Source organism: Lontra canadensis, unplaced genomic scaffold (assembly GCF_010015895.1).
Source record: "Lontra canadensis isolate GAN:19392208 unplaced genomic scaffold, GSC_riverotter_1.0 scaffold2, whole genome shotgun sequence".
Classification (NCBI taxonomy): Eukaryota; Metazoa; Chordata; class Mammalia; order Carnivora; family Mustelidae; genus Lontra; species Lontra canadensis.
In genome coordinates, this window is record NW_022630996.1 from 54,847,338 (window position 1) to 54,873,314 (window position 25,977).

Genomic DNA, 25,977 nt, shown 5'->3' on the forward strand with positions numbered 1-25,977 from the left:
ATATAAAGAAGTCACAGTTCTCCAGGATATGCTATGCTACTCTGGAAAAATGAAAAAATCATTTTGCAAAAGACATGAAATAAAAGTACTAAATAGATCTGGCCAAAAGTGATTTTGAAATAAATAAGTGTATATTTTAAAATATTCTAAGAATGGACAGTAAGCGAAATGGTATTTTATTTGACTAAAGCAACACAGTTAAAGTGGCACCCATTAAAATTATGATGATTTTGCTAAAATAAAACTAATGTTGAGTTTTAAATTTCTCCTTTTATTAGGGAAAAAAGTTTTTAAGTGACATTTGATCTGCGGGCCAAAGCCAGTTTCACAATGTCACCAAACAGCTAGCTGTCAAAGATTGTCAAGTAGACATCTGCCTTCAAGAATAATCCCTGTAGCTTTGTGCAACCCCAGCAATTCCATTTGACTCTTGATATGTTCAAAGCCGGGACCCATATGCTCTGCATGTGGGATGATTGATTGTGGGGCTTAGGAAGCAGTTGTGAATTAAATATGGGATTCAGGTCATCAGAGTTTCATTTGAAATCTGTTTCCTACGTAGCCTTCTGTTCTGATGGGCTCCCTTCCTTTCAGACTGGAGTACGTGTCAGCTGAGTGAGAAGGCAGTTTGTGGAAATGGCATTAAAACAAGGATGTTGGATTGTGTTCGAAGTGATGGCAAGTCGGTTGACCTGAAATATTGTGAAGAGGTGAGGGGATACTGTGTTATATCTCTGTGAGTAAATTCTTCCCTAATAATTTTGATTCATGCTGAGCCAAGTGACCTGTGCTCAGTGCAGCTCATTACCAGCAGACGTTTCTCTGCACTATTCAGAGGCCGCTAAGCACCCTCTTGAAAAGAAACACTGTCCAAATACTGATTTCTACACATAATTTCCTGTATTTTGTTCTGCTTGGAGCCCAAAGGTATGCTAATTAGCCTATTTTGAAAGAAATGCTTGGGGAACAATAAGTAATCAAGGTGAATAAAGGCAATAAATCTTAATCAGACTACTCATCATCTTTTGTAATTTCATGTGAATTTTGTGTTGCCTGGGACACCTGCCAAGAGCCATCATTTATTCTCTCTGTTGCTCAACATTGATCGCATGTGGTTTGGTAGCAGATTTTGATATTAGGATCTAATATCCAGCTGTGAGAGTCTAAGTACTCAGGTCTGGATGCGAGCTTGAAATTCAAACAAAGGAGTGAAGTCTGCCATTGTAACTCTGAGGTACAGAGACTACAGCTATTAATTTCCCTATTTATAAAAGTGATGTCATTTCTAAGTATGACCTTATGAAATGTGGGGAAACATAGTTGTTGGTCTTTCTTAGCTTTCATGAAACAACACTTCATGTAACGATTTTGTCTGACTCCTATACCAAATGTGTACTCACGTTCCTGACAGGTTTTAACTTCCCCTGCATGTAAGCCCCACTGGGTTAAACAAGAACCAAGATAAGCAGGAGCTTCAATAGATCTTGAACAGAGAGAGAGGAGCTTATGACTCCATTAGGGTTCAATAGACATGGTGACCATAACTTCTATCTAAACATCCCAGGGGTTATATAAGCCCATAGTAAATTGTTCCAGCTCCTGAAAAAACTCGAGATGGAAATATCTTAATCCATTTGATATCTTTGTCATGTGGCCCTAACAACTTCGTTATATCTGTCCATGGGAACAGAGTTCCCGAGTGTGCTGAAAACAAGTTGTTTACTTAATAAATTCCACTCACCACCATCTTATAACATAATTTAGCGTATTCACACTTTAATTATACATTTCATACCTGAATTAATTTGGTTTTGAAACTAGTAACATCAAAGTAATGTAATCATTATAAAAATAACATTAGTATTAATGAACATTATTATAGTCATATATTGGCTGGAGAGCTTTGATCTACTTCTAGTTAATTAATGTATCTCCTTTTTTGCAAATGTACATATAAATGTCATCCTGGATCAGAATGAAATCTATGAATAGCTGAGAGCTTTGTGAAAGCTAAACCCAAATCCTACAAAACCAATTAAAAAACATGACTATAGGACAGAGGGATACCTAGACTCCTTTATGTCTTTAGTGAAATGTGAGTAAACCCTGAGAAATAACTAATTTCAATTATCCAGGAGTCTAGATAAACTTATTCTTATGCACTAATATTATAATGTTCAAATGCTGTGGTGACAATTAGGGATTCAAATTATAACATTCTAGTAAACACTGTCTTTAGGGAGAATAGTGCTCTCTCTGCAGGAATTGGAATAAACAACTTCTATCCCATTTTATCCATCCCCATGGATGCAGTAGTATTAAATAATAGCCCTGAGAAAAGCTGGCTATCTTTTTTAACAATGGATTGATTGCCTACCTACTAATACATGTGTAAACCCTGCATTCAGCATGACAGCAGTAGCTAACTCTTGCTGTGTCCCTAACAGCCAAAAAGAAAAAAAAAATGCCATTCCTACCCAACAAAGAGGACAATTAGGGTTAAACCCATCTAGCATTTATATAGCATTTTTTCTTTGATGTTTTCTTTATTCACCCAATATATTGAGAGAGTAAGGGGAGGGGGGGGGAAGAAGAACACATAAATGTAAGAAAAAAAGTAGCAAAGGGTTAAAATGTCTTACTACTGGATGCCCAGGGCATCTATACACAGACATTCTTTTCAATTCTGTAGTGAAATGAGTCAGTAATAGTTGAATTCTGTGATTCAGATCTTCTGTCCAGAAAACAATGGTCTACCTTAAATGTTACACATCGTTTTTAGCATATAATCACTGTAAGTCTCCTTTCTTCGACCTCCCATGACTTTAAGTGACTTTATGAGACTTCAATGGATATGGTAAAAATAGTAAAAAACTTTTTTACCAAATGCTCAGCTTTGTCAAGTATTACTGGTGGAGAATATAATGGGAGTGCCTGCAGAGGTATGCAGCCTGCAGTCACTGACCTGATCCTCTCTCAGCGGATAACCTAGAGCCACGAGCTATACTTGGGCCAAAACACAAGATTTCAGAAAAATTTTCTTTTGCCAGCTTTTGTTATGTACATTAGACACTTGAACTTCCTTTCCATACAGAAATGAAACAAGATCTTACAAATTCCCAAGGATTACTCCCGCCCCCAAAATTGTACTCTCCTAACAAGCTCTTAAATATTTCTATTTTCATGCTACTTTGAACCTTGGAATTTTTAACTGTTTGTGTACACAGACAATAAGTTTGAAACCTCCGATTTTAAAAGTAGAATGCTTAAGTAAGGAACTCAGTGCCAACAGAATGTCACAATATTAGTATCTGATGAGAGGCTAACCAGAATAAGGGAGTTATCCTACAGTTAGCTGCTGCGATCAGTTTTAGAAAATAAAATCTTTGTAAAAAAAAAAAAAAGTGTTTATGAAATAGTCATAATCAAAAAGTTCTATTGAACAATATTTCCTTTTGAAAGAGATAGTGTACTTAACAACTAATATTTTGTATTATTTCAGTGTGTTATTAGTTTCAAACGGTGATTTTTCTTTCAAACCTTTTGCTTTTCCGTTAACATGCACGTGAAAAAATAAGTTATATCCCAGAGATACCACTATAGATCTACATATTGGTGATATTCTTGGTTTTTAACTAATGGAAAGGAATTGTGCTTACACCTCTTCATTCCTTGTTTAGGGAAGTTAAGCCAATTTGGAGACTAAAGCTACTTTTTTTTCATGACTTATTTAAACAGTTCAACAGCATTGAGTAAATGGGCTCCAGCACTCATCCTGTGCCCTTTGCTCCCAGTCTTCTGGATTGAGCCACTTTCTATTTTTGAGTGTGGGTGTTTGACCTCCAGGTACCTTTTTATTCTGTTATACATCTTGCTTTTTCGTCCTGTCCTCTCCTCTCCACTACTCCCTCCTTCTAAGCACTGAGCCATGCTTCCAGGTCAGTACAAACAGATCTGCCTCTCTCCTCGCAGCTTGGCCTGGAGAAGAACTGGCCGATGAACACATCCTGCATGGTGGAATGCCCGGTCAACTGTCAGCTTTCCGACTGGTCTCCTTGGTCAGAATGTTCTCAAACATGTGGCCTCACAGGTTTGTACCTTCATTAACATTAGACCCAAGGCCAAGGAAAAGGAAATAGGGCACCTGGGTGGCTCAGTGGGTTAAGCCGCTGCCTTCAGCTCGGGTCATGATCTCAGGGTCCTGGGATCGAGTCCTGCATTGGGCTCTCTGCTCAGCAGGGAACCTGCTTCCCTCTCTCTCTCTCTCTCTCTGCCTGCCTCTCTGCCTACTTGTGATCTCTGTCAAATAAATAAATAAAATCTTAAAAGAAAAAAAAAAGGAAAAGGAAATAAAATATCCTTCTTGCTTGAAGTCTTACCAGATAATCTTCAGAAAGGTTGAGTCAGTGTCTTTCTCTTCAAAACGTCTGAGCCTTACTCATTCCTCAGGTCTCCTCAGCAGAAAGGTCTGTGATGCCCTCTCTCAAGATACACGCTTGCACAAATATGTTGCATCCCTTTGTATCTCTTTAAGGAAAAATGGTCCGAAGACGCACAGTGACCCAGCCCTTTCAGGGTGATGGGCGGCCATGCCCTGCCTTGATGGAACAGTCCAGGCCTTGCCCAGTGAAACCCTGTTACCAGTGGCAGTATGGCCAGTGGTCTCTATGCCAAGTGCAGGTAATCAGATCTCAAGAAGTTGTATGGAAATGTGTGTCCTTTATCCGCAGAGACTTGTTTTCAGAAGTATTTTTCAGAGCTGACAGCGTGTTTCCTCCTGAAGATTTTAGATGCTTTGCCATTTTGGAACTGTTTAATTAGTTTTGATAATAAGCAGTCCCTGTCCTGTGTTTTTTAAATCATTTGGAGACAGATTCAGTTTAATGAAAATTTATTTGCCTGTCTTTGGCTAGAAAACAAATAGATTGTTCATTGTCTACTTTATAGCTAGTGTCCTATAGGACTTCTTCCCTAGGGTGACAAATGCTTCTTTAACTGCTCATAAATCAAAATCAGTGGTGTAGAGATGACTGTAAGTGATGAGCTTGCTAATGAATTATTTTTCTTTTCCTAATTAGTTATTTCTTCCTGCATTTCAGGATGCCCAGTGTGGCGAAGGGACCAAAACAAGGAACATTTCTTGTGTAGTGAGTGATGGATCAGCTGATGATTTCAGCAAAGTGGTGGATGAAGAATTCTGTACTGACATCGAACCCATCATAGATGGTAATAAAAAAATGGTTCTCGAGGAGACCTGCACCCAGCCTTGCCCAGGTAACAATACCAAAACAGAATTCATAGTTTGGTCATTTCCTGTTAGCACCAGGGTTGAGAAAGGGGTATAGTCCAAGTTGTATGGATACTCAAGTCATGTCAGCTAGTTCTTCTCACTCAGTAGTATCTGCGCCAAAAACTGGATACTGTAGTGTGGGTGAAGGGGGGGTACTGCCTTGTTACTGCCAGCGAAGGGTGAAGTCTGGGTCTCCCATGTGGCCTCTGCTGACACCCACCCACCTGGAGTTTTAACACCTGCAGGGAATGGCAGTTAAGGCCTTAGGCTCATGCTTGACAGGACAAGTATGACAGAATTTCCACCTATTTAGGACTTCCAGGAGAAAGAGAAGCAGGATCTAAACACATAATGGCTAAAGAAAGATTAAGTCCTTGTAACGAAAGCTTACTCTAGGTCCTGAATAGAGTCAATAATAAATTCGCACATTGGTATATTGTAGGTAAAATATAAAATGTAGAGAAATAACTAGTAAAGCATCAAGAAAAAAACCAGATTACCTGCAACTGAAGGTAATCATTTAAAATTATAAAAGAATTCTTCTTAGTTACAATGAAAGCCAAAAGACAATGGAATATATGCAAAGTGTGATGGCAAATGGTCATGAACCTCAAGTGTTATCCCCAGCTACATCATCAAGAGAAAAAAATATTATGGAAGAAAATATTGAAAGAAATTCCAATTCAAATCAAAGTTAGACACAAGGGGTTCATGCAGTAAAATGTGGAAAGCAAACATTATATATCAGATAGTTTAGAGATAATTGGCAAACAGTGAGAAGCTAATATTTAGGAATTTGGGCTTGAGGCAGAGAACTTGAGGGTAGATAGAAATCAAAATAGGTTCAATGTCAAGCATGAGCCTAAGGCTTTGAGAAAGATGGGGGCAACAGTTTATTATTAGTAGGCCAGGAAAGAAGAAGATTGGAAATAAATTGCCTATAGTTCACCCTCAGTGGAAAGTTTTTATTCTCTCAATTTGCATATAAGAAAAATATTAATATCTTATTAAGGAATGTGTTATTTCAAAACAAGATTCCCCCAAGATAAAAAGTATTTGGCAAACAAATATTGGAGACAAAAATAAATCCTACCTTTTTTATTTGGGTAGTCAAAGAAAATTTTAAAGCTGGAGAACATATTTTCAAAAGTTTATTCTAATGGAATTAAGTATCTAAACACTGTAAAAAGCAGACAATAGAGGTTGTTCACTCATTCTCATTAATCTGCTTATTCTTCAACAGGTAAATTATTTGAGGTGATTGTATTGGCAGTTTCTATAGTTTATCAAGGTGAACTGAATAAAATTAAACAGAGCATAGATAAAACCCAATCCTTTGAACTAAGTGCTAGACTTTGAGAGCATCCTCTCACTTTGCATATTCAACTGTAACAGTTTTGTGTGTACAGATGGGTTCCTCTACTTCAGGAGAAGAAAGAGCTTTTCAAGAATCTTACTTTCTAGACATAGGCTAAGTATTGTTTCTTGGACATTCCAACACTTGCTAATAACAGCCTGATCCAGCAATTCCCCTCTTCCATTTCCTGCCCCCCAAACTGGCCCGATCTCAGTCCAGATCTCACACACAATTGAATTTAATAAAATCATTTTGCTTCACAACAGACTGAGGTTCAGCCTGTGGCAGCAGGTAAGGGCTCTGAGAAAAGCCAGGGACTGAACGTTTGGATTTCGATGTGCTGCATGGTCACATAGTCCATGAAAGATGATGAAAGCTAAAAGTTGGTAAGGCCCATCACTTCCAAAGCCAATTCTCCAGGGCCATTAATACAATTATTATGGTACCCACAACACTGGCCTCCTCGCCAGGCATTGGTGTCTACTTCCTTGTGGAGTTTCTCCTACTTGTTTTCATTATACTTCCTGCAGCCCAATCACCCATTCATTTGATTATCAAGTGTTATTGGGGCCCTGCCCAGGGCTCAAGATTGGAGATACAGCGAGAGACAAATATACCCTGTCCACATTGAGTTTACCTTCTAATGGAAGAGAGAGTTGCAAATCTAATACTAACATAAGTAAACACGAGATTGAACTTTGTCCTAAGTGACCCAGAGGAAAGGAAGATCCCATAATATCCAACAGGGCAAACACACCATTCTAATTAAATTAATTATAAATCCAGGATGAGGTTGCTCTTTTTTGGTAAATTACGATCTGTGCATCTCAGTACCTCTCTTGGCTGGTTTTCTCCAATAATGGGTTTGAAAATTGGCAATACAGGAGCTACCAAGCTTTAAAGAGCAAAATACTAAAGTAGGGATGTGCATTTCATACACCTGTCCTGTCTTTTGCAGGCATAGTGTAGTTTATTATTATGCTTTGTAGGTCACAGTCACAATATGAAAGTATGTTTAGTACAAGCTAATATCTCATTCTCATTTTGTTGTTATTAAATCTCTGAAGCCTGAGCTGGATTCTTTGGGGGTGAGGAATGTATAACTCACAGTCAGTTACTAAAAGATATATTGAATTCTATTGTAAAATACACTATTTCAAGTGCTATAAGCAGAGAGATAAAACCTACCTTTTTTACTAGTAGGCTTTATTTCCATGTAGTTTGCAGTCACTGAGGTAGAGTTATATTACCTTTATCTTGAGAGGACTGTTTAAAATTTTAATAGTTTCTCCTGCATAATTAAAAACTGGGGGACCCAAAAGTATTTAAACATGCTTGTAACACTTGTAAAATTTACTAGAATTTTCTGCACTTCAGGAGGACATTGAATATTAATGATACACTATTATAAAGATCTACAAAGATCACTCCACTTTACTATTAGACATCTATTAGTCAATAATTCATGCCTGACCAAGATTTCTTAATTACAACACAAGACATGTTTTCATTAATCCGATCTCCAGGCAACTTTGTGCTAATATTAGACCTCTGCAGCATAATGTAACGCAATATGAATTATGCATGTGGTATGGCTAGAATAATTAACATGGTAAGAATCCCTATGGATTTGTGTCTGTCATAATACTGTACCCTCTGAATACTGTATCACCAGTCAGTCCTGAAGCACGGATGGGCATATGGGAAAGATACGTCATTAACTCTTCCCTATTCTCAAAATGGTTGAAGAGGTTGAACGCATGATACACCAGGGTCCAGCAATTCCACTCCTAGGTATGGACCCAATAGAAATGCACGTAAAAGTTCAAAGACTCATACTAAAATGTTCACAACAGCGGTATTCCTAGTAGGAAGAGTTTACAACTCTCCACCTACCCACCACTAGAACGGATATCTAAATCGTGATACCTTCATACGGTGGAACAAAGTACACCAGTAAGAATGATCAAACTAGAACTACATAAATACATGTGGATCTTGCAAACAAAAAAGAGCGAAATATTTGTTGAAGATGTGTACGGTGCAATTCCATATATAACCCAAGAAGGGTTTCTGAAATTCTGAGAATGCCCCGTTGCTTGATAGGAGTATCGGTTGCATGGTTTTGTAATCACGTTGTGAAAATTCCAACATTTTTTCATGTGTATTATTCTTCAGTCAATAACTGAAAAAAAGGAGAAGTGGATTGAAGCTGTAGATCAGGTAAAATTACAAGCATTGTCGCCACTACTCCAGTGGCTCAATTGGCTTTCTCACCTCCACACCTCTGGTAAGCAATAGGGGAGAAAAAAGTGTAAATGCCAGTTTTCTCAGCCTCGGAGTTCAGATTCTTTTGAAATTATAAGTACCTACAAGATGATATACCCTTTCGTAATAATGACAAGAGTAGTGGTGGTAGGTTTTTTGTCTCTTCAGAGGAGGTGAATCACAAGGAACAAGCTCCTTCAATCCATAGGCTATACCCAGTAACGTCCACTCCAAAAGTAACATCGATACACACTTACAAATTCACAAATATTAAATAGTTATCTAAATCATACAAATATCATGTTTTTTTGGTATGCTAGTCATATATTTCCCAGTGAGGTTAAGAAGTAAAATTACTATATGCTTGGCCACTGTTTATTGGTATGGGTATAAACCACAAACCTGTGTTTTGCAGGTGACTGTTATCTGAAGGACTGGTCTTCATGGAGCCTGTGTCAGCTAACCTGTGTGAATGGTGAAGACCTAGGCTTTGGTGGAATACAGGTCCGTTCCAGAGCTGTGATTATACAGGAACTAGAAAATCAGCATCTGTGCCCAGAGCAAATGTTAGAAACAAAATCGTGTAATGGTGAGTGCTGCAAATCATTAAATCTTTTTAATTCATTTTTACGTTGATAGACAAAAGCATAAGATACGGACTTTTCTGTTCAATAAGTAATTTGCTAAGATCTCACTTAAGACTGAGAATTAGGAGTATGATCCTGAATTTTAAAAACTTATAGGAGGAAAAATCTTTCCACCTTTCATAAATTAGATAAGAGATGTAAAAAAATGTGTGTTTATGAGCTATAATAACTGAGATCACATTATTTGTATACCCAGGACAACCCTTGTCACAATAATATCCTTTATTTTAATCAGTGGAAACAAAGAAAAATCCACAGCAAAGTGAGAGGTTTCACTGTATTCTTAGAAATTGATAAAGTGTTGATAAGAATTTGACATAACACATGAACATACATGTTTATAGGTTTATATGTGTATGTACATGTACATATAGAGCCACGCAATTCATGACATTTCCAAGAGCCACCGCACATTGAAATGTCATAGTTTGGGAACACAGAGGCAGTCTAAATGAAAACCTAAGAATTTATAGGGTCAACGAACAACCCATTCCTTCCTGCTTGTGTTTTGAAACAATTAGGGAGTTTGACATTTAATAGCAAATAGAAGCCAAAATATTACTGAAAAGTTGGAGGAGAGAGCTTAGAATGTGAAGGAACAATGCTTAGAATGAAAACCAAATGGGCTAGATGACTTAAGAAGTAGGGAGAATCATCCCCATTGTCAGTTGAATCTTCCCAAATTCACCAACCAGATAAATCATTCCTTACGTCCTAGCACAATGTAGTAATGAAAATGAAATAAATCCCAGGGAAAGATTTGCTCAAACCAAAAGGACAAACAAAATTAGAAATCACTAATGAAAATTACAAAAGAAATCTCCCCATGCACACGCAACGGTAAAAACTAAAAACCACACTTCTAGGGCATTACATACCAAATGGCCTGTGGGAGGGAGCACAAAAGTTCTTAGGAGAGAACTTCAAGCCTTAAATGCCTAAAAGGGAAGGAGAAAAGTTTAAAATGAGCTAAGCATTAAACTCAAGAGAATTTTTTTTTTAAAGAAAAAGTAGAATATAACTAATACAGATAAATATAAATTTCATGAGATAGAAAACAAGATAATCAACAACCAATAGTTGACGAAAACTCAGTAGACCACCTCAAGGCAAAAATCAAGGGGGAGCAAAATCAATACTACAACAAATAGAATGGAGTTTGAAAATATATTTTTGAATAAATTTTGCTAATATAAATACTTCAAGGTAATCTAGAATGTTGTTATAATTTATACCAAGAATAATTGAGAATCTACACCATGGAGTCTGTAACAATTAAAAACTCAGATTTATCAAATATTTGAGTTTTACCAAAATTTAAAGAAGCAAACCACTCCCTTTTATGTGAAATCTTAAAAAATAAAGTTGTGTGGGGAAAAAAGATGAGGAAAATCCCTCCAGCTCCATGGGAGCATAGCCCTGTCAGTAAAATCATTCAATAAATTCACCAATGAAAATAGATGTCAAATCATGAACGAGTATTATCTAACCAAATCATTAATATCCTAATTATGATTTTGAAAGTACAAAGATGCCTAAATATTAGGAAAAACTAATGTAAGTCCTCACAGCAACAGGAAAAAAGGCATATAATTTTTAAATATGCATTGAAAAGGTGTTCATATAATGCAAAATTAACTTACAATAAAAATTTCCCAATACAACTTGAACTAGAAGGAAATCATTTTACCTGATAAATGTTATCTACCAAAACTAACAGCATACATCATAATATTAGGGGAAACATAAGAGACATTCCCTTGCAATCAGTAACAAAGCAAGGATGCTCACTGTGGCTACTTCTTTTCAACCTAGTAAAGAAGGTTCTAGCCAAAGCACAACCGGAAGCTTTATAGTTGAAAACAAAGAAATAATCATCCAGATTACTATATGATTTTCACCTTAAAAATTTTAACAGAAAACAAAAAAATAAAAAGCCTGATAGCTCAATAGATACTAAAAAGGAATTTGACAAAATATAACATCGCTCATGATAAAAACTCAACAGGTGGTTCTCAGCATAGCAAAGGCCATCTTTGACAAACCCACAGCTAACATTATTATGCTTCATAGACAAGCTCGTATTGTTTATCATTAAGAACAGAAGTACAACAAGGATATTATCCTCCCTCGCCACTTGTAGTCAGTGTACTACTGGAAATCCTACCTATAGCAATCAGATAATAAAAAGAAATGAGAAGCATCCAAGTTGGTAAGGAAGAAGTAAAACTGTCACTGATTACAGATGATGTAATATTATACACAGAAAACCCTCCCCCCCAAAACTATGAGAATAAAATGAATCATGTTAAGATGCAGGATACAAAATTGATATATAGAAACCCATTGCATTTCTATAGATGAATAACAAAACAGAAGAAAAAGAAACTCCATTTACAATTGTACCAAAAAGAATAAAATACCTAGAAATAAACTTAACTGAGGAATTAAAAGACTGTACACTGAAAATCATAAGGCATTGATAAGGGAAATTAGAGACCACATATATAAATGGAAAGAGAGATCATGCTCATGGATTGGAAGAATAAGTATAACCCCTATCAAAGTACCAGTAGTGTTTGTTTTTTTTTTACAGAACTAGCACAAATAATCCTAAGATTTATATGGAATCACAAAAGACTGAACAGCCAAAGCAATCTTGAGAAAGAGCAACAAAGCTGAAAGTAGCACAGTTGCAGATGTCAAACTATACTACAAAGCTATAGTAATCAAAACAGTATGGAATTGGCATAAAAATAGGCCCCTAGATCAGTAGAACATAGAGCCCAGAAACAAACCCACACTTACATGGTCAATTAATCTACCCCAAGGAAGGCAAGAAGATACAGCAGGGAAAAGACAGTCTCTTCAATAAATGGTACTGGGAAAACTGGGTAGCTACATGTGAAAGAATAAAACTGGACCACTTTCTTACGCCACACATAAGCCCCAAATCAATTAAGGACCTAAATATAATAACTGACACCATAAAACTCTGAGAAGAAACATAGGCAGTAATTTCTTTGACATTGGCCTTAGCAACATTTTTTTAGATAGGTCTCCTCAGGCCAGAGAAACAAAATCAGAAATAAAAGTATTGGGACTACACCAAAATTAAAAGCTTATGCAGAGAAGGAAACCAACAACAAGGCAACCTACTGAATGGGACAAGATATTTACAAATGATTTTTCCAATAATGGGTTAATCTCCAGACTATATAAAGAACTTACACAACTCAGTATACACAAAATCTAATTAAAAAAACGGGCAGAGGACCAGTATAGACATTTTTTCAAGAAAGGTAATGGATGGCCAAAAAACAAATGAAAAGATGCTCAACATCACTAATCAGGGGAATGCAAGTCCAAACCACAGTGAGAATTTCCTCACACCAGTCAGGATGGCTAATTTCAAAAAGACGAGTGTTGGCAAGGATGTGGACAATGGGAACCCTCATGCGTTCTTGGCAGCAACCTCAATGGGTGCAGCCACTGTAGTGACCAGTATGGAGGTTCCTCAAAAAATTAAAACTACTTTATGACCCAGTAATTCTCCTTCTGGGTATTTACCCAAATAAAAGAAAAAAAAAACCCACTAATTTAAAAAAATATAGGCACCCCATGTTTATTACAGTATTATTTGCAATAGGCAAGATATAAAAGCAAGCTAAATGTCCATCAATAAATGGCTCAAAATGTTGTGTATGAATATACAGTATTCCATTACTCAGCCATACGAAAGCATGTGATCTTGCCATGAGACAACATGGAGGAACCTAGGGGCATTATGCTAGGTGAAACAGGTCAAAGACAAATACCACATGATTTCCCTTAGATATGAAACCTAAAAAACAAAATGAACGAACAAAACAAACACAGAAACAGAAGCATAAGTACAGCAAACTAACTAGGTTGCCAGACTGGGGGTAGATGAAATAGATGAAGGGAACCAAGAGGTAGAAATTTCCAGTTATAGTGCAACCAAGTCACAGGGATAAAAAGTATAACAACATCACAAGGCATGTGGTCAGTAAAATTGTAATAACTTTGTGTGGTGACAGATGTTAACTAAACTTATTATGGTGAGTGTTTTGTAATGTATGTAACTGTTGAAACACTGAGTTATATATCTGAAATGAATACTTTGTCAACTATACTTGAATAAAAAAATAAAATCTTTTACCAGTAAGAGTCAATTACAAAATTTAATTAGAAAAAAATTGAATCAAAATAAAACTACAAGTAGAAATATATTTAATAGAAATGATATAAGAATAGTAGTGATGAAATCTTATTGAACCATATAAACAATGAAAACAGTAAAATAGGCATGTTCATGGGTAGGCCTCAATATCATTACATTTCAATTTTATACTAACTTACCTATAAATTCCCTGTAATTTAAAAAATTTTCAAGTAATCTGAGAAATTGATCCTAAAATTTGTATGAAGTTGAAGACCAAGAAGATCCCAGAATTATTAATTAAAGTCCAGAATTTCAAGAAGAGAAAATGGAAGAGGAGGTCAAAGAGCTTTCATGGCTTTATTCAAGATTTATTCTACAGCACTAATAATTGAAAAAAAATGACCAGTCAACAATAAAGCAATTAGACTAATAAAACAAAGGATCCCAGGAACAAATTTTCATATATAGGTACATAACAGAACTGAAAGTCAGTAGGATAATGGTCGGTAAATGTTGAAATACTTTATCTACATAATGTTTTTAAAATTATCTTAAGCTCACACATATACAAAACTGATAAATTAATAAACTAAATAAATTATAAACCCAAAAGGTAAAGAGCATAACTGTCAAACACTTGAAGGAAATATAGGAGAATATCATTATGAACTCAAGGTAGAGAAGAATTTCCTAAATGACAGGACAAACACAAAAATGGGAAAGATGAAAAATTAAATCTTCTACATAGTAGTAGATCCTAAACAAGGTTAGCAGAGAAGCCAAAGACTAAGAAAAGGTATTTGTGAAGTCAATTAATTTCCAAGGATTAGTATCTAGAACAACAGTTTTATAACTTTTTAGTCTAATTTTATACTCTTAAAATTTTATGAGGACCCCAAATTTTCTTTTGTGAGTTATATATACACAAAAGTTTATACTAAAAATGAGATTTAAATAACCAAAAACCAATTTTATGTAACAATAATACTTCCTGAAAATAGCTACTTTGCAAAATAAAAACAATAACTTTGATAAACATGGTCTTGTTTTACATATTTGCAAATATATAATGTCTGCTTTAGAGGAAGACAGCCAGATTCTCGTCTCTGTTTCTACACTCAATCTGTTGTAATCTTTGTTTAGTTTATGTATACGAAGAAAATCCAGCTCTACTCACACAGATGTGTAGTTGAAAAAAAGGAAATACACACACACACACACACACACACAAAGTCTGAAAGAATGTTTAAGTCTCCCAGGTTCTCTGGACCCTACTTTGAGAACTGCTATTCTAGAGTAATTCCCACAATTCAATAAGAAAAGGCATAGATTTCAGGAGGATAAAAAAAATGGCCACAAGATATAAAGAAGCAACACTCATAAGAAGTCGTCTAAATGCCCCCAAACATTTGTTACTTTTTAATAGCATTAATAAAGAACTATAATTTAAAATGATGATAGAGCTTCCACACCCACTAGACTAACCAAAAATTTTAAATCTGGCAATTATAAATGTTTGTGAAGGCTCAAACAATGATAACCCTTATTTGCTGCTGGTGGATATGTAGATTGTCACTTTTTAGAGGAAAAAATAAAGATTTAGTAAAGTTTCAGCCATCCCTATAGTGATACCCAGCAATTTGTCTTCTAGACATTTACCTTAAAGGAGAATGAAGAGAGTTGCACAAGGTTGACCACAGAGGCATTGCTCTAACAGCAAAAGTTGAAAACAACCTAAAAGCCATTCAGAGGAAATACCTTAAAAGAAAAAAAAAAAAGTGGCATTTAGTACAGTGGAATTCTATATAGCAGTTAAAATAAATGTACTATAGCTACATTAAAAAAAATATTTCATCTGTATAATTCAGAATGATACATAGAGTAATGATACTTCTTAAAACTTTTAATAATACAGTTAACCCTTGTACTGAAGGTTTGAATTGCCCAGATCTACTTACATGAGAGGTTTTTTTTTAAAATATAAATAGAATGCAGGGACTCCTGGGTGGCTCAGTAGGTTAAACATCTGCCTTCAGCTCAGGTCATGATCCCAGGGTCCTGCATCAGGTCATGATCGAGTCCTGCATCAGGCTCCTTGCTCAGCAGGGAGCTTCTCCCTCTGCAATGCCCTCCCTTCCTGGTGCACTCTCTCTCTCTGACAAATAAAATCTTTTAAAAAATAATAAATACAGTATGAAATATTTTCCCTTCCTTATGGTTTTCTTGGTAACATTTTTTCCTAGCTTACGTTATTATAAGCATATAGTATGTAACATATAACACAATTAACTCAGATTTTGTGTTATCAATAAGGCTTCTAGTCAACAGTAGGATGTTAGTAGTTAAGGTTTGGGAGAGTCAAAAGTTATGCACAGATTTTAGACTGCATAGGGGTACATGCCCCAAATCCCCATGTTGTTCAAGGATCAACTGTACTGTATTACCATTAAAAGAATAAAAACCTTGGCAAAAAAAATGAGATTTAGGAATAGATCAGGAATTTTTATAACAATTTTATAACATCTATATGGCAATTCCAAGACAAGATTTGAATAATTTTTGAGATGGACTTACCACTTTTATAATTGTTTATAAATATTTTCTTAATATTCTTTCCCCATGATTGTCCTTCTAGACAGCAGAATGCTTCTGTTCATGTTTATTGTGTCCCTGCAGATGGACAGTGTTATGAGTATAAATGGATGGCCAGTGCCTGGAAGGGTTCTTCCCGAACAGTCTGGTGTCAAAGGTCAGATGGTATAAATGTAACAGGTAAATTTCCAATTTCTCTGTTTTTTGAAAGTCTTCCTGTAACACACATACAGTTGGTTCAACAAAATAAGGAAGCAAAGATATTCTTTCACTATTTAGCTCATGGTTGGGATTCAGTTTCTAGTAATTGTTTTTTTTTTTTATTATTTCAATTAAATTCTCCCTCATCCAGCCATTTTAGATAATGTTGCTAGAACTTAGTTAACATACTCTGTAATTCCAATAAATTATCATCTCAAATCGCCTTCCCTAAAAATTTTATGTGAATAACTCACCACGTTCTCAAAAAAAAAAAAAAAATCAGTATTTTGTTGACTATATCTCTTTCTGTACCTCAAAAACAATATAGATGAAGACCAAAAATATTATTAAGGGAATGTAATTATACAAAGCTAAATATCTTGAATTATCTTGCTTGAATTCAGAAATCTATAATTCAGGGGTTTTTTTTAAATTAATTAATAGGTAAGAGTATTAGCAGGTCTCAAGCCCAGAGTATCTGGGTAGTTAACCTACTCTATCCCCACTCAAAAATTATATAGTCAAGAAATCCAAATGAAAAATTTTTCTGAAATTGACCCAAATATACCAAAGAGTTTCTCTAATCTGTGATTACTGTAAGTTTCTGTACCTAAACTCAGTAAATGCCAGAGTTATTAAGGACCCTTTGAAGTGGAGAGAAACTTGGCTCCAGATATGTACCTTGTAAATTACCTAGGAAGAAACCAAGGTCAGAAAAAGAACCTCAACCTTAAGCACATGACCCAAAAATCTAATTGTCTCTCCTTTAACATTTTTGTAGATCTAATCTATAGGAATCTTCATAGTGTAACAGTAGCAAAAATTTTGAGAGCAGGGGGACCTGCTGACTTACTGCCATTGTTTTGGCCCTCTGGCAGAGATAAAAAGTAATGTGCATTTGGGTGCCTGTTAGTAATGTCCATTTATAAATTTAGCTGTAATATATACAGTAAGATAACAGGAACAGAGATCAATATGCTTTTTGGAAAGCATCAATTTTTATATTAGATTTTAAATTACCTGGATTTATTTAAACCTAATTTACTTATTTCCTATGAAAGCTGGAACAGGATATCAAATTATATTCTTGTGAAGGTAAGATCGTATACATGAGAAATCTATATCAAGAAACCATTGATAACAGCAATTCCCAGTGGACACATATATAACAAAGAAGAGACACCTACCAGGAAACTTTGCTCTCTCACAATATTATTTACTGGGGGGGAGGGAATCTCTTCCAGCCACACCACTGTAAGAGACCTAAGGGGAGAGAGCACCCTAGGAAGGGAAGCATAGGTTTTCTGAATTTGAAGGCACTTATAGAGATGGTCATTCAACTCAAGTGTTGAAAATGAAGGTCTACATTCTTCTTGAAGCTATTCAGAGGGAACACTGGAGTTTTCCCAGAGGGTCCTATTACTTTTCATGGTTTTTATTTTTCCTCCCCAAATATGAGTGCAAGTAATATCTGTCTGCTGTTTATTCTACATGTTAAAAGTTCTTTTTCCATTAAATTTGGGGATACTCCTCAATGCAATGCAAAGGTAAGTCCAGTTTTAAAAGGCTTACCTGTAGACATCATGTGTTCACCTTTTTAATCCATTGAAGTACCCAGTGTATTTCTTTCTTTCTGATACTCTGAAACCAAAAAGGCCAGTGTGTAAATGATATGTGATAAACTCTATATGCATTCTTCTTCCATCTTTTAGGAGCGATGGGATTCTTTATGAGAAATAGACAAGCATGTAAAGTATATTACCTATCTTGATCGATTGCTTTAATTTTATGAAGTCGTCCTTATTAGAAATCAAGATGTTGTTTTCCTTTTTCTTCTGTGTTTCATGATAATAACCTTAATAATGGCCTTTTAACTGCAATTGCGTTTCAGTGACTGCTTTCCCATCACAATTTTTTGATGAGCAGGTTATATTATTGAGAGATAAAGCAAAGAATTAACAGTAGGTATCTGATTAAATTCCAAAGGATCATCAATTCAATAAGTAAAGGAAAAACTTTGCTTTCTTAAAATTCTATTCAACTGAGCAAATATGGTTTGAAACTCAAGTTCCCTCCACATCACCAATATTGTTTCTCTAGGACACCAATTCTTATCTTGAAACTTCACTTGTAACAACTTAGGCACACTTGGTATTACACTTACAAAGAAGAAAGAGAAGGAAGAAAAACCAGAGAGCTGCAATATCAAGTTAAACAAGAAGGGAATACATCACTTAGTAGCTACAAATGTTTTCTTTCCTATACCCACAAAAATCCTGAACTGGTAGGAATTGTGATTGTTGTCTAAGAACTATGCATTATTAAAAAAAAACACATTTATATGATAGTCACATAAATTTTGTGACTCAAGGGACATGAAAATGGCTTCTCTGACTAGCCAAGAAAGAAATTTAACTTTAAAGAAAAATTCAGTCTGCTTTTTAATGTTGGACTGGACCAATAGGGGGAACTGGGGACGAGGACAGAAATAGCTGGTGTGCAATTAGCGTGTTCAAAGTAGCAACTAAACAAGTAAGTGCTTGTGGAGCTCCTGCTGAGTGCTGGGCACTGTGCTAGCTCCTCTGAATAAGAAGGGCCTCAAGTTCCTGTACGAAGTAGTCCAGGCTAACCAAATAGTTCACGGTTAGTCACCCTTAGAAGAATCCACGGGGGTTCCCAAAGTGGCTCAGGATTCAAAGACAAGTCTATACAACAGTGTGTTTCTCTCATGGCAAGAGATGCTGCTTGTCAACGTATGATTTTCTGTTCTGCAGGGGGCTGCTTGGTGGTGCGCCAGCCTGATGCTGACAGGTCTTGTAACCCACCGTGTAGTCAACCGCACTCATCCTGTAGTGAGGTAGGTGTGACTTCATTAGGAAGGACAAGCCAACTTCATTATTTGTCATCTCCCCACCTCTTAAAAGTCCATTCGCCCACCCCCAGAAAAAGCATGTCTTGGGGCCTAAAGCCTTATTTCTAGAGCTCTCCTTTTATCACTATGAATATTCTGAATGTTTTTACTGTTTCTACTGTTCAAATAATTTGTATACAGTCTAAAAAGTGTGTTTTTATGCAGTTGAGACAGAAATTACATAGAGTAAATTCCCCAAACAGCACTTCCTTAAAGCCTTCTCTTCAAGTTGGATCTGTTATGCTCTCAAAGATCCCCTTCTATGTACAGTAGAAATTCTCTTGTTCTTCTGCAGATGAGGACATGCAGTTGTGAAGAAGGGTACACTGAAGTCATGTCTTCTAATGGTACACTTGAGCAGTGCACACTTATCCCTGTGGTGGTGATACCCACTGTGGAGGACAAAAGAGGAGATGTGAAAACCAGCCGGGCAGTACATCCCACCCAATCCTCCAGTAACCCAACAGGACGGGGAAGGACCTGGTTTCTACAGCCATTTGGGCCAGGTGAAGTGACTAGACAGTGTTAATGTAGAATCCTTTAGTTATACATTTAACCACTGTCAAAGGGTTAAAAAAAATAAGCAAGCATTTTCTCAGGAGTTATCATTTCATCTATACTCATTTATTCTGATACTGCCATATAGCATAATGTTTTTGTTATTAGGAAAAAGGCACTCATGCTCAAAGTTCAGAGAAATGAAATTACTTTCTTCTGGAAAAAAATTTAGGATATTAGTTATTTTGATCTCAGACCTAAATTTATAAGTATAATTATATTCACATTGAACAAAGAAATCTAACAAGGAAATATTAATTAGGAATAAAGTATATTGTCACTCAGAACTGAAGCAAGTAAAACTCTAAAGGCATTCAAGAATTTTTCATTTGACCACAGACTGGTAATAATTTGAACCTAAAAATAGGAATATCAGTAATGCAGTGCTATGCCAGGACAGGACCGGGGGAGGGGCAGTCCTTGGTAGCCAGCCCATTTTCTATCAGCCCCTAGATTTGGTAAACTCAAATAATCAGAATCTGTCCTAGCGCCAGATACAGCAGGGCAAGGATGGAGCCTTCCTGTCTAAATGGGATGATTTAAGTTTGGAGACTTACCAGATCCTTGTCATATTAAACAGACACCCTTAATGTGTCTAGTAATGGACTTGAAGCCAACACAGGCAAAAGCTTGAAGGCCTAATACAGTGCTGGCCCTACCCTGCACACACGGTCTCCCCAGGTGGAATGAACTGTATGCTTAGTCCTGGAACTAAAGCTGGTGCTTAAAATTGTGCTGCAAGGTCTGTAAGGTAGTGCAGATCATGGTGGTTTTTTCCCCACACCAAGAGGGATTACCAGTTAATGGCCAAAGGAAATACCCAGGCAAAGCCAGGCATAGTGTACTTTACTGTTGTTAGAAATATGAGAAAGGAGGGAATCTGCACAGCACATCTCTATTTCTAATGAATTAAGGCAAACAGTTTCCCTTATTAGAGAATCACTACAAGGATTTTAAGTATTTTCAGTATTTGGATGATTTAACCAAAACACTGTGATTTAACCACATTGTTCTTGCCTTCATATGGCTGTTAGCTGAAAGTATATTTTGCAAAGTTGACTTGTTTGTGCAAACCTGGCAAGCTCTTCTCTCAGTGTTCAAGATAGTGGAGCTGCAAATGGCTATTAGCAATCTTGACTTCAACTAAGAATCCAAGCAGACCTTCTCACATCAGAACAAAAAACAAAAACAACAACAACAACAAAAGTTTAAAAAGAGAATATTGTCATTTTAAGTATATACCCTCCCTAAAATGAATTATTTTAATATATTAAAGAGATTTATGTTCTTAAAAAGTACATTTAGACTTTGTTCTTGGTTTTTTTAAAACTCCAAGAATATTTGTTGAAAAACAACTCTCAAGGCAGATGAACCCAAGAATGGTTGATTTTAAACCCAGTCTCTAATTTTTAAAATCCTTAGAATTGAAAAGAATTATATTTAGAATATTAAATGGACCTCTAAGTTGATCGAGCTCTAAGCAGAAAAACTTTCACAGTACCGATTTGTTTTCGATGCCTTCCAAATATTGAATAAAACAGTGTCTATGGAGTCAATTTGCCCAGTCTATAATTTTAGCAGTAATCTATAAATTTAGTAGTAATTTTAGCAGTAATAAAATGTATCCATGCAACAGAAAATACATGTTGATGTAATGATCAAGTTAGGCAAAGTCATTAATACTATCATCTAATTGAAGTTTATTCTGAACACAAAACTAAGAACCTCAAAGAAAATGAGACTAGAAAATCAAATTAGAAAAGTTCTTACCCTGCCTAATTCCATATAATAAAAAGTTAGAAAAATGTTACTTGGAGTGAAAAATGTTACTTGGAGTTAAAAAGTTATTATCAAATTTGGCTATTTTTACAAAGGATATTGTTGACTGAACTATAAAGTACAGTGTTAATTAGATAAAAGATTAATTCCCCCCCAAAAGTTAAATATATTCACTTTCAATTTATCTTGGAAAAAAAGGTTAAAATGACAAAATTTATGTCCACAAACCTGTCTGCATTAACGCTAAGCTGTGGGACTTTATTGAAGTTACATTACTTTTCTTCTCATAATTGCCATTCTCTGAATAAAAATAAGAAAATGCTTAGTTAGCATTACACATACACTGAATTTGAAGTAAAATTTAGATAAGAAGCTACAAAAATTTAGGCATATGAACTTGAAATCTGAATGTAAATTGAAAATATTATTTCTTTCCCATTAATTCTCATTGATAATTTACCTTTAATGAAGCAGCATCTAACTCATAATGGCAGCTTTGCATTAATCATTAACTGTGCCTAAGCAGTAACTCATTTTGTTTTGAAAGGATTTGGCCATAGGTGACTGGTCATTGGTCATAGTTAAAGACTGTCATATATATATATATATACATATATATACACACACACACACACACCAGACTAATGTAAATTAATAACTAATATCCATTCTTCTTAGATGGGAGACTAAAGACCTGGGTTTACGGTGTAGCAGCTGGGGCATTTGTGTTACTCATCTTTATTGTCTCCATGATTTATCTAGCTTGGTGAGTGATTAAATATTTAAAAATCTAAGGGGATACATATCTATTTCAGCAAAAACACTGTCAGTTGACTATAATACAGAAACAGTAATTTGTCTCAAATAAGTATTCCATACTTATTTAATATGCTTATCTGAAATTAGAAATAAAAATAGCTGTAGTCATAGATATTCTAAAAACTACCAAATCTGAGCCATTTACTATCTGAAGATGAGCCAGAGCTGCTCCAGGTCATCTCAAGTATGTTGTCCTTGGTTATACAAGATAATACTGCTTTGTATGCTTATCGTGAACTATGGAGTTTGATACTGAATTACTACTGGAGAAAGTTATTATGGTGATACCTAATTTTACTCATCTATCTTTTTAAACATGTATTATAAATTATGTATTATTTATAAAGATTTCTGGTCAAATATTAATGATTATACTATAATATTATTTCCATTGTTAGTGAGAAATTTCCTTTGATAATTCTTTTGCAGGATAATAAAATATTTGATGGGTTCTATTTCAGGTTTATTCAGAGCATTAAGTAAGAAATTCAAAGATACCAGAAAATCAAACTTTAAGGTTGAATTTAGGTCATTAGGCAGTTAGGCAACTTTATCAATATAGCTTGAATTTTTCATTTAAGACAGTAAAATTTATGATTAGAGATTGATTATCCTTCTCCAATTATTTTTATTATTATCTACAGCAAGAAGCCAAAGAAACCCCAAAGAAGGCAAAACAACCGACTGAAACCTTTAACCTTAGCCTACGATGGAGATGCAGATATGTAAAATAGAACTTACCCGGGCAACAACCAGTTTCAGCTTTCTGACTTTGCAGTAGACATCCAACAGCCACAAAGCTCTTCATACTGTGTGAATTCAAATGCATTGTAACTTTTTTAAAGAGCATCAAAGAGTGAAAATCAGTGCCAATGGAGATACCAAGATAGTACCACTTATGTAAAAATAAAAAATCAGCGATGAGAATTCTAGGAGATTTAGTTGGCTACAGGCTGCATTCTGAGAGATTTTTGTGTGATCTTTTCAGAAATCTACCAACTGACCATTCACTTTCAGCTCTAAAATACGGTTGTGGAATTGGTCAGTTAGAACACCTGATGCAAGCCTCTGTCGGCAGTGTTAACCCATAGTAACATTTTAGCATGAAGAGTTTATACCAAGATCTCTACAATATTATAGTCAACATAACAACATGTATACTCAATTGAATGATACACATTACTATGTCAGACTATGTACTTGTTAATAAGCAGTTTTAATGGTGAATAAGAGATAAGCGCTAAGCTGAGCAGAGAACCTATTGAGTAAGTTCAGCATCTTGGTGGTTGATGGTAGCTTTCATTAACCTGCATTTCAGAGGCAAAGACTCTTTTACAAGACTTAATTCTTGTCTTTCTCCAAAGTACGAATGCTGGACATGTACTAGTATCTTAGAGAAAAAAAAAAAAAAAGTCCTCAAGTTCAGTATTTTATAGTGGTTATTGTCTGGAAAACTAATTTGCTTGTGTTAATACATTTCTACTTTCCCTAATTTTCAAACTGGTTGACTGCATCTCTTTTGCTATATGGAAGGCATATTTTTGCACTATATTAGTGCAGCATGATAGGCACTTAACCAGGATTGCCATAGAAACTGCCTCTTTTCATATGGGATGAAGACAACTGTGCTAAGAGTGTCATGGAGCCATTTGCAAGTTCTTACATCCAGAAGAGAATAAAGTTCAGTTTGAATGGCTACTGGATGGAATTAGCTATTACACCTGCTGTCTACGCTCTTCCTTATTGCTGCAGCCATTGTGAGATCGACAACGTGGCGGTAATTTCAATGTTCTAATCCCGAACTCGTTAACCCTTCAAAAGATGGATCTCTCTAGTTGGTTTTTAATTGTACTTTGAAGGCAGTTTACGACTAGATTTTTATACTTGTTACCTTTGTTAAAAAAAGAAAAGAAAAGAAAAAAAGGAGCCAGTTGTCTTTTTAATTTTGAGCAGATGGAGAAAATAACGTCCTGATCATTTTTTTTAACTAAAACAACTCAAAATCCTGTGATTTTTCTTTTTCCCGGATTTGTTTTTCCTAGTTTCACATCAAATGTATCCATCATTTGGTCTTTCTCACTGGTACAATTTGAAGCAGTCTTTGTAGGATTTTAAAACTTTTAAATGTTCAAAAAAGAATAAATAGTGTGCGTGGTGCTTCATTAACTATCTAGACCAAGGGTGGCAAACTTCTTCTGTGAAGCGCCAGATAGTAGGTATTTTCCGCCAGGTCTGTGTTGTACCTGCTCAGTTCTATCATAGTGAGGAGGCAAGTGTAGACGATACACGATACAAAGAAGAATGAGCATGGTGGTTTTCCAGTGAACCTTTGTGACAGCAGTCAGCATGCTACATTTGCAGGTTGTGCTTTGCAAACCGCTGGTCTAGTAGTTTTCTCAGTGCTTACCTCTCTGTTGTATCTTTTGCTTTCATTCATTCACCCTTAGAATGCCATCAGTGTTTAATTTCAAAGATGAAAAATGGTCATTAAACTTTATCACTGTTTTTTAAGTAGTTATATTTTTCACACATGTAGCCGTGGGAATGGCACAGTGAAATACTAATTTGGCAAACTTCCTTTTTATGGAGAAAAAAAAAAAATTAAATGGTGCCATTAAAAAGCAATTCCATTTTTCAGGCAACATTTACTGCAACAAGCTTTGGTAGAGGGGAGGACATTAGGTTTTCAGGTCCTTTAAAAAATGTAATAAGCTACTCTATCTTAAACATAACTGTGTTGCTATAAAACTGGTTTAGACTAGTGTTTTACCTTCAAGTAGAGTTTGGACTCCCCCTGCTGTTCATTAAAGTATTTGCAAAAATTACAAAAAGGCATCTGATTAGGATAGGTCTTTGCCCCCAAAACGAACAGATTTCTCCCTGAATTAATTAATATGGATTAAATGTGGAAAGCATGCATGCCTTACTCACTGTGTTAGGCAAAGCAATCATTTCAAAGTAAACAGGTGGTCACAAAGAGGAGAATTTTACTTTAAACCAAGGATTTAAACAAGGCGAAGCATAAAAGCAAACTCCATTGCATCGGTCTTATTGAAGAGGAAGACAAAAATAATACCGTTGCTCTAAAACTGTGATTGCTAGTCTATGTACTCAGGGGTCTTCCAGATATCCTCAAGTTGGTCTCTGTGAATAAAATGAACTCCATTTGTCCAAAATAATTGAGAAAGAATCTTTTGTAGTTACTTGAAGAATTTAGTTAACAGCCTTATAAAATGTATGTAAAACCTAATAACTTTGAAATTACTGAATATATTGTTGCTACAAAAGCTATACTTAGGATACTGTAAAATGTCATTAATTCAGAAGGCAGATCAGTATCATCCAACCCATCCTGTAAGAAAGAATTGA

At 35.5% G+C, this 25,977-nt stretch overlaps 1 protein-coding gene across 3 annotated transcripts in view; it reads left to right on the forward strand.

Annotated features, from left to right (window-relative positions):
- The window catches only part of THSD7A (thrombospondin type 1 domain containing 7A), a 439,942-nt gene extending 415,249 nt beyond the window's left edge, over positions 1-24,693 (forward strand). For 2 of the 3 annotated variants that reach the window (XM_032874114.1, XM_032874121.1), the window contains 10 exons: positions 595-710; positions 3,973-4,090; positions 4,535-4,680; positions 5,100-5,274; positions 9,331-9,504; positions 16,425-16,520; positions 19,316-19,398; positions 19,748-19,958; positions 22,468-22,555; positions 23,253-24,693. In XM_032874114.1, coding sequence (XP_032730005.1) covers positions 595-710; positions 3,973-4,090; positions 4,535-4,680; positions 5,100-5,274; positions 9,331-9,504; positions 16,425-16,520; positions 19,316-19,398; positions 19,748-19,958; positions 22,468-22,555; positions 23,253-23,337 — 1,292 coding nt within the window. In that variant the 3' untranslated portion in view covers positions 23,338-24,693. The remainder of the gene's footprint in view (positions 1-594; positions 711-3,972; positions 4,091-4,534; positions 4,681-5,099; positions 5,275-9,330; positions 9,505-16,424; positions 16,521-19,315; positions 19,399-19,747; positions 19,959-22,467; positions 22,556-23,252) is intronic. The other variant, XM_032874130.1, reaches the window with a different exon arrangement.
- Positions 24,694-25,977: the final 1,284 nt, after the last annotated feature.